The sequence below is a fragment of the Natrix helvetica genome (assembly GCF_964273705.1).
Source record: "Natrix helvetica genome assembly, chromosome: 1".
In the NCBI taxonomy this organism is placed as follows: domain Eukaryota; kingdom Metazoa; phylum Chordata; class Lepidosauria; order Squamata; family Natricidae; genus Natrix; species Natrix helvetica.
In genome coordinates, this window is record NC_138548.1 from 59,033,401 (window position 1) to 59,043,154 (window position 9,754).

At 45.2% G+C, this 9,754-nt stretch overlaps 1 protein-coding gene across 2 annotated transcripts; it reads left to right on the forward strand.

Annotated features, from left to right (window-relative positions):
* The first annotated feature begins 2,758 nt into the window (after positions 1 to 2,758).
* On the forward strand, positions 2,759 to 9,075 carry NKX2-8 (NK2 homeobox 8). Of its 2 annotated transcripts, none has more exons than XM_081939241.1 (2): positions 2,759 to 3,071; positions 7,258 to 9,075. In XM_081939241.1, the coding sequence occupies exons 1-2, from the start codon at positions 2,921 to 2,923 to the stop codon at positions 7,773 to 7,775; spliced, it is 669 nt and encodes a 222-aa protein (XP_081795367.1). In that variant the 5' UTR covers positions 2,759 to 2,920; the 3' UTR covers positions 7,776 to 9,075. The 2 variants fall into 2 exon arrangements, with proteins under 2 accessions (XP_081795367.1, XP_081795368.1); XM_081939242.1 differs by lacking the exon at positions 2,759 to 3,071 and adding an exon at positions 3,251 to 3,449.
* Positions 9,076 to 9,754: the final 679 nt, after the last annotated feature.

Consider the following 9,754-nt stretch of genomic DNA (forward strand, 5'->3'; position numbering starts at 1 on the left):
TTTGTGTTTCTGGCTCCTGCAGGTAGATCTCCAGATTTTTAGGAACATGTCAATCTTGCAAGTCTGAAGTTTGCAACCCCTTGGACAGACAATTTGGTTTATAATATTCTTTACCACTGGACCTCAGGTTGTTGTGATCTTTGAAAAACTAAAATATCCCATTTAATCCAACTCATCTCAATGTCAGTCAAATGAAATGCATTCTGAAAAGCTACTATTCTAAGAAATAATGGGGAATAGTAGATTTTGGATTGTTAAAAACACAGTAAAACTGGGGTTCCTAAAGGTAGTTATCAATCAATCAATTAATTATTACCTAACTTATTGGCTGAACTCCAAATAGAAAGTAATTGAAAATAATATTTTCACCATGTATTTAAATTTACAATGCAATGTAATGTAATAAAATAGAGTACTAAATAATGTACATATTAGCCAACAAGGATCAGTTAAAAAAAGCAGTTAGCTATCCCATTCTAATGGTAATAATGTATTACATTTGTGTACATGCATCATAATACAGTAATTATAATAATAATAATAATATTATGCAATAATGTACCATTAACGTATTTACTCTCACAGCAGTAACATATATGTAACTATGGTCAATATTAGTTTGACACTCACCTACAATAGTTTCAGTATTAAATGTAATTTACTTGCTCAGTTTCTAAAAGTTTTCAATATAGGATCGTTGAAAATAGTCTTTTGATATTGCCAAGGGTTCTCATTTAAAATAATGTCCCTGTGTGGCTTATGTGTAACAGAATATTTAGCTGATTATACGAAAACCATAGTACTCAAAGGAATTGATATAGATATCCTGTTCATTCGATTTTTGGTTTGGTTGGGGCATCGCTTTTTCACTGGGGGGCTTAGGCAGAGAATTGGTGCTGTCCAGCCACATGAGACAACATAACAGCTCCACACAACTACATTGTCATCTCTGCCTGTGAAAACTGTTGTTTTTTGTCATTTTTTTTAGGGAAGCAGGAGGGCAAGTGGATTACAACAGGATTATTGGATTGCAATTGGCTTATTTTTCTGTTCCTTAGTAGTGGAACCAGTGGTGAAATTCAATTTTTTTTTACTACCTGTTCTTTGGGCATGGCTTGGTGGGTGTGGCAGGAGAAGGATACTGCAAAATCTCCATTCCCACCCCACTCTGGGGCCAATCAGAGATGGCATTTGCTGGTTTTCCGAATTACTCAAATTTCCGCTACCAGTTCTCCGAACTACTCAACATTTCTGCTACTGGTTCTCCAGAATCTGTCAGAACCTGCTGGATTTCACCCTTGAGTGGAACCCAGAATGAGACCATTTCCCCACCATCTAAGCCAGCTTTCTCCAGCCTGGTGCTCTCCAATTGAGTCGGGACTTCCTGAGCATGGATGCATAGAGGCTGGAAATTGTGAGAGGGATGGTCTCACAACTTCTGGAGAGCAGTCCGATAAATAAGGGCTTGTTTGCTGCTCAGTGTCACATGCTACACCTCCTGGGTAAGATCAGTGAGCCCGAACTACTGAAACCTGCCAGCAGTGCTCATGACTGCCAGAGGCCCAGTTACTTCCTTCTACAAAGACACCCTGCCTGGAAATGGAGACCCACCTCTCAACCCTAAAAGGAAAAAGTGCAGCATTCACAGATTATTTAATTACCCAAATGTTGGGGACTTCCTCAGAGGTGGCTCACTCAGAGCACTGGTTCAAAAGCTCAGCATCCACATGCGAGTGATTATGGGTCACAATTCAACGGAACGTTTCGAGAAATGGGTCCCAGCAACCGCTGGCTGCTAAAACCCGGATCTGATGAAGATAGATGAAAACTGCTCCATTTCAGACAAGATGCTGCAGAACTGGGTGGGTCGGGTGGGAATGGGACAACTTGCCACAGCCAACTTTGCTTTGGCTAACTCACATTGGCCAACTCAACACGGGCCAAGGCGAACTCACTGCCTGCCGGACAATGTAACAGTACTATTTAATTATTTAAAATAAATTTAAAAATAGTTTAATTTTTGCCATTCACATTTTATTCCATTCCTCCTTTTGCATCCTTTCTTTAATGATTCTATTGTTGGCTGTGGCAAGTTGGTCATGGCGATTTGGCCCTGGAGAATTGCCATGGACCCAGGCTGGGAGACAGGAGATACTAAAGCCCCAGCATTTAGGTGTGAAGAGAAGGATTCAAGCCCATTGCAGAAGAGCAGCAGCAGGAGTGCTAGGTACTTAGCAGCAGCACCTTCCATTTCCCACTTCCCCCTCCCCCTTTGAGTGTTTTCCAAATACAGGAGGGGAAAAAATCCCAAATAGGTTCCATGAAAAGGATGAAGCAATGGGGAGAAAGGCAGGCATCTCCAAGTGAGCCCCGGGGACCAAAGCTGCGGATATCCTGCAAGGATTCACTTTGTGGGTAAGGAGAGGGGTGGAGGGGCTGCCGAGAGCGGCTGCGGTTCCCCCCCCCCGAAATACCACCCAAGATGTTATTCAGAGCGAACAATCCCCATTATCTGTCCCCACTTTGGCCTAATCAGACAGAATCCGTAATACTGAAGGCCGCTTCCTGCTGGCTTTGGGGAGGGGTCTCTCTCTCTCTGTTTGGGAGGGTGAGGGTGAATCTCCGGAGGAGAGGACAGAGAAGTGGATGGGTGGGTGCGGGGGGGAGGAGGAGGGGGAGGTCGCCTTCCCTCCCATTAGAGCTTTTAGCACTTGACTAATTCAGGTACTTAGCTGCTCATAGACAGGGACGATTGAAAGCAACCAGTGTTTACGGTGGGGAAGACTGTTGATATAAACAGGCGCCCCCGAGGTAAGCGACACTAATCTCCTGCCCGAGGGGAAGCCGGAATGAGCGACTCCTCTCCGAGCCTGGCCGGGGTCCAGTAGCCTCTGCCCCCGCCAGCCCGCCCGACGCGACCATGGGCAGCTTCACCGTGCGGAGCCTCTTGGATTTACCTGAGCCAGAAGGCGGCGGCGGCGGCGGCGGCGGCGAGGGCCAGGAACCGGCAGAAAGCTACGCCGCCTCTCCCTTCCGAGCGTGGATGGAAACCGAAAGAAGCCACTATCTCTGTGAGTGAGGGGATGGGGGATGGGGGGTAATGGAAGGAAGGAAGAAAAGGAAAGGGAAGGGAAGGGAAGGGAAGGGAAGGGGAGGAAGGGAGGAAGGAAGGAAGGAAGGAAGGAAGGAAGGAAGGAAGGGGAAGGGGAAGGGAAGGGAAGGGAAGGGAAGGGAAGGGAAGAGAGAACATGAAACTGAAAGGTAGAGCCTAATCCAGAGTATCTGGAGGGCTCAAGGTTGAGGGAGTAGGTGAATAACCCGGAGAAAACTCATCCCGACTGAAGAAGGATGTTCTATATAGAAAGCAAAATACGACTTCTTTGAAATGTTTATACATCTGGAAAAAGAAAGAAAGAAAATAGATCAAGGTTATATAAACGTGAGAAGAGGTAAGCCTACCATAGATAGTGCATATACAAGATGCTTCCCTCCTTTTTTGTTCTAACCCAGACAACACAGACGCACGCATGCAGGCGCGCACAAAACAGGCAGAAGGAAACAGGCACAAAGACTAGAAAGCAATTTAAATGTTGACATTTTATACAGGAAAAATATTCTGAATAGGTTTTTTTTTTGTGGCGGACAATTAAGAATGTGAAATTGAAGTCTGGTTTTGCCTGCTTCGACGGGGTCCAGAATGACTCATTAGGCAAGTTAATAGAGTCCAATATTAAATATTCCCTTACCCACAGGTGCACAATGATAAAGGCCTTGTTGTCTACGGTTCGCTGACTGACACTGTTAAATTAGCCATCTCTCTACCAGGATCCTGGTTTATTAAATAACCAGAGATTTTGAAAACAAGTTTTATTTTATTACCTCTTTTTAAAATCATATTCATCCAATTCTTTCATTTTATGGGGAAGGGGAAGGGGAGGGAACAAATAAATGCTAAAAAAAGTCCTTCGTATTATTAGAGGATAAGCCATCATCATCATCAACCCTATTGAATCCAGTATAATTTTAGTTACTGTGAATAGATTGTGCTTGGATTTGTGAAAGCCATTAGATCCGCGGATGTAGCTCTCTCCCTTCTACAAATTCTCTCCAAACGGTTCAATTTTTCTTTTGAAATTGCAAAAAATATTTCAGACACTTAAAAAAAAATGTAATCATGACACTATGTCTAATATGTTAGCTTTATTTTACCCCCTCTTTCTTTATGACATGTCCCTAAAATGCACCACAATGTTTGAATGTCCAGTGGTTATTTCTGTTACTGAAAATGATCAGGAGCTGGGATCAAATAAATTAATTAAAATAACTTAATTCCTGTTGGTTAAAAGTGGCAGCTAACCCTCTGCTTCCAAAGGTAGTTAAGTCCCTTGTAAGTTTTCCACCGAACTCAACCAACTTCTTTGCTGGACAATTCTTTTGATGGGGCTTATTTAAGGAACGGGTTTCCCCCTCTCTTTTTAGCCCAGCTGGAGCGCAACTTCGCGTTATTTCAGTCCCATTTTTTTAAAAAAATAAGATACGCTGTGGATACCACAAGACTTTCTAAAACGATCGAAATAAAAGTTAGGACTTGAGTAAAAGTGGAGTTAGCTTTACTGACATAGGGGAGGGGGCTTCTATCCAAGACAACCGGTTGGGTTTCTTTTGCCCATCAATCTAGAACTCATGGGGGGGGGGGTCCACGTAGATGGGCTCCACGTAGTTGGAAGAGGCTCTTGGCGCGGGTGCGGCTGTCGCTCCAGAAGGCGTCCTGCTTTTCGGGCCAGGCTCTTCTTGTCCTGTCTTGAGTCAACCGTGGCATTCAAGAATAGAGCAAGCAAGAATTCGTGGAGAGTTGAGGATCACATTCATTTTATCTTTCACCTTAACCAACCCCACCCCCCCATCCCGCAATCCAGTAGGAGCATCCAGGCAGGAGTTACGCTGAATAACTTATTTTACCTACTTAGAGTCTAGCAGCCCATCCTTTCGAAAAGAGGAGACGTCTATATATACATTCTCATATATATGAGGACCGCCTCTTCTTGCCTCTGGACAGTTGTTTTCTCTTGTTCCATACAATATCTTCGATTCCTTCGCAGCTAAGCTCGAAAGAGGGGGGGGGGGGAATGCAGTTGCTAGGAATGAGGATGGGGGGGGGGGTGCTATGTTTCTCTTCTCAGTCTCAAGGTAAAGACAAACCTATTGGTTCCTATCACACGCGGGAACCTCCTAACCCAAGCACCTAACCCTTCTGTGGTTCGTGCATATTCCTGGCGAAGATAACTACACCACCACCACCCCCGCCCGGTGAGAGAAGTGAGGCTCTCTCACTCCACGCTTTGACACATTTCCCCATTATTCTCTTTCTTGTAGGCAACTTGCTGTTGTTCAGTTTACGACGTCTGTGTTCAACTTAGTCTATGGAATAAACCCATTGGAAACTCAATAGGATTTAGTTTTGTGCATACAGGTATAGGGAGCCATTGTGAAGTCTCTTCCGCTGTTTTAGCTTAGAAAATTGTCAGAAATGGAACTGAAATAGCCATACCTCCTCCTTTTCCTTTGGACATCAGTTATATAGGAATACCTGGGAAAGATTGAGGGCAAAAGAAGAAGGGGACTACAGAGAATGAGGTGGCTGGTTAGAGTCACCAAAGAAGTAGGCGTGAGCTTAAATGGACTCCAGAGGATGGTAGAGGACAGGAAGGCCTGGAAGAACGTTGTCCATGGGGTCGCAATGGGTTGGACTTCAGCAACTAACAACAACAACAACATATAAGAACGCAATAATTTATTTACATGTTTATTTACATGGTAGCTCTATCTAGATCTGTATATGCACATATAATTTATCTTTTCACACAGCTGTTGACTAACAAGATAATAAGGAACAACACTGGATAAAGAGCCTGTGACTTTGGGCCAGTCACTCTCTCTCCGCCCTCTCATCTCACAGGGATGGTGTTTTGGGGGAAATAGAGGCGGAAAGTTTTTTAAATAAAGCTAATAAAGGTGGGATTTTTTTTTTTAAAAAAATACACTACTGCGATCCTCTGCATTTTAATTTAGATTTAAATTCTGCTGAATGAAAACGTAAGCTCAATTAGGATTGAAATAATACTAGTCTATCCGGGAGCTGCGTGGTCGCTTCCACTTTGTCCCAAGGCCCAGCCGTTCGAAAATGTTTCAGCTGTTGTTCGAAATATCACAATTACATGACTTTAGTGTAGAGTGTTAATAACTCCCACAACGCGGAAAGACCACAAGTGCTGAGCCACATTTTAATTGGTCTGACATTTGAATAAAAAAGAGGAAAAGAAACTAGGAAAAGGATAGGGGAAGGTGAAAGATAAAAGGGGCGCGAGAGGGGGGGAACTAGTAACCCCTCAAAAAAAGTAGCGAATTTGAGAAACGTTCAGAGAAAATGTTTTCTCTTATGGGTTAATTCAAATGTTTCACAGGGTACACACGCTATCTTGTAAATGCTGTCCATCTTTTTCTCTCTCTGTTCTCCCCCCTCTCTTCCCCTCTGCTTGCTGCCACCTTCAAAAGTCGAGGCCATTTATTGAAAGGTTTCGTTCTGATCTTAGGCTCTGGCTTCTAAAACCATACTCTGTGTGTGTGTGTGTGTGGTGGTGGGGGGTGTATTGTTTTAGCATGTTGGGAGAACCCTTCTCTTCCTTCCCTTCCTTTCCTTCCCCCTCCCTTTCTCTTCCTTCCTTTTCTTCCTTTTCCCTTCCTCCCCTCCCCTTCCTCTTCCTTCCCTTCCCTTCCTTCCTCTCCCTTCCCTTTCCCTCCCCTCCCTTCCTTTCTGTTCCTTCCCCTTTTCTCCCCTCCCCTCCCTTTCTCTTCCCTTCCCTTTCTTTCCATTCCTCCCCTCCCCTTCTCTTCCTCCCCTTCCTCCCCTCCCCTTCGTTCCTTTTTCTTCCTCCCTTCCTTTCTTTTCCTTCCCTTCCTCTTCCCTTCCCTTCCTTTCTTTTCCTTCCCTTCTTTCCTTCCCTTCCTTTCCTCACCCTTCCTTTCTCTTCCTCCCCTTCCTTTCCTCCCCTTCCTTCCTTCCTTTTCCTCCCCTCCACTCCCTTTCTCTTCCATCCCCTCCCCTTCTCTTCCTTCCCTCCCCCTTCCTTTCTCTTCCTCCCCTTCCTTTCCACCCTTTCCTTCCTTTCTTTTCCTCCCCTCCCCTTCCTTTCTCTCCCACGGTTCTCAAAAGCAAACTAAGGCCAACAACAGTCCGCTCTCTCCCGCTCTCTCCCGCAGCATCGGACGACAGCGGCGCCGAGAGCCGACCGCGCCCGGCCGCCGCCTCGACCCGGCAGGCAGCGCGGGAGGAAGACGAGGAGAAGCTGAAGAAGAAGCGGCGGGTGCTCTTCTCCAAGGCGCAGACGCTGGCTCTGGAGCGGCGCTTCCGGCAGCAGCGCTACCTGTCGGCGCCGGAGCGGGAGCAGCTGGCGCACTTGCTCCGCCTGACGCCCACCCAGGTCAAGATCTGGTTCCAGAACCACCGCTACAAGATGAAGCGCGCCAAGGGCGGCGAGCGGGGCGGCGCGGGGAGCGGCCCGCCTCTCATGCGGCGGGTGGTGGTGCCGGTGCTGGTGCGGGACGGCAAGGCCTGTCAAAGCTGCACCGGCGCCGCCCCCTCGCGAAGCCCCGGCGGGCCCCCAGCGGCCTTCAACCTGCCCGGCTACTCGCCATTTCCGCAAACCACCTCTCTGGGCCTTTTCCCCGCCTACCAGCACTTAGCGCCGCCTTCCTTGGTGTCCTGGAACTGGGGCTGAGCAAGAGCCTGAGGGCTGGTCGGCTGGCGGGCCACCTGCCTCCCTGGACAACTGCATCGGCTCCCTTCCTGAGGAAGAGGCCCTGGCCTTCGCCTAGCCCTAGCCCGACGGGGGCTTTTGCTTGGCGCTCTTGGGACTTGGACTTCAATAGAACTAGTGTAGAGTAAGCGTTTGGCGGGTTGCAGACCTTTCAATATATATATATATATATATCCATTGCCATTTTCTTGGGAAGGGTCTCCAGCTGTGTTTTACCTTACATGGAAGTCATGCCCAAGTATGTGGTTAGGATGAAAAGGGAAATAAGAGGGTCATTTCAAGAGGGCTGCCAATCCTGTGGGCTCCAGTGGTGTGTATAGCCTTCTTGCAAAAAGTGAGGCCCTCTATGTAAATATACAGAACAGAGACAAAAAGGTTGCAATTCTACAGTTTGCCCAGGAGTAAGTCTGGTCGCTGTGTAGGGCTCCTTGGCAGTTACTTCCCAAGAAGGCTTGTGGGAGATTTGCATTTTGGTCTTACAACTTTGAGATCATCCAGGTTAATTCCCCCATACATACCCACCACCTTTTCAGAAAACAGTAAAGTCTTTCAAATTCAGAAGCATATTTTTACAGGGCAAATGGGAGTTTGTCATCCAGGAACAATTGTCTTGGATTCCGTAATGGAATAGAAGAAAGTGAAGTTAGGACGTAGAATGATTTGGGAATTAAATCAATGGAAGCCTAATTGGAAGCATCAAAAACAGTGGATGACTGCCCAATACCTGCCAAACCTTCCTGTTGACCTTGTTTTAAGAATCTAGAAAAAACGACATAAAGAACCAGTTGTATTTCAATTGAAATGCAGCAGATAAAGAGCAATCTGTGTTGGATGTAGTTTCATTTTTTAAATAATTCTATTCATGGGGGTTGCTCAAAATTAGTCTTTAGGTAACTATGAGTACCTTCTGGTGGAAGAGGAGAGATTTAAAAACGTATTGGGATGATTGGTTCAAACTCCTTAGAAATGCCTTGTGGCATATTGTTTAATACAATGAGGTCATACATTTATGTCTCAGAAGTAAACCTCGCTGGACTTAAAAGGGCTTTTCTTTGAGTAGTTATGCACTGTAACAAATGTGTTGCTCAACAAATTGTATGGATTGAAGTCCACATTACAAAGATGGTAATGGAATAACCAGAGTTTAAATGGTAAATAAAATGCCAAATGTACAACCTGCTGGGACACAAAAGTAAATAAATTTTAGACAAGATGTGTGGCACGCAATTGAATAAATAAATAAAATAAAGACTTACTCTCATCCAGCTCAGTTTCTGGAAACTACACACACACACACACACACACACACACACACACACACACAAACAAACACACACACGCGGAAATCTGATGAAATCAACTATGGTCTTCAGAAATTTAATTTAAATGAACTCAATTTTGAGTCATTTCCATACGGCACTAGTGATTGAAAGCATTCCCTCATTGGGGCTAGTTGAAGCCCATTTTTGTCAAATCAGATCACATTAGTTTAGCTGGTTTAGACACTGTAGTTTATTACTGCTACCTTTCCAAAGCCCTCTTTCACATTAGGTGTGCAATTTTTCATTTGGATTACTTGGGGATTCAGAATTCTGGGAATTTATTCAATAATTTTTAGTTCAAATAAAGTTGGTGCAGATTCCAATACTTCTGTTCAGTTGGGGATAGATTATAGTTGCTTGCAAATGTCTATTTCAACCTTAAGGGGGGAAAGGATTGAATATTGGAGGGCTGGCATTTGGAGGAAGGATCTGCCCTTTTCTGCTTTCTTTATGGTCCCAACAGCTTTCCCCACATGGTGATCCTGGGGACCATCTGTGTAGCTGAACACATATCTGTTGTGTGAGAGCAGGGCAAGTTGCCATAATTTCCATAGAATATGACTTCTTCCTTCCCATTCTCTCTCCTTGGTACTTTGGAATAATGGCCATATTAATAAA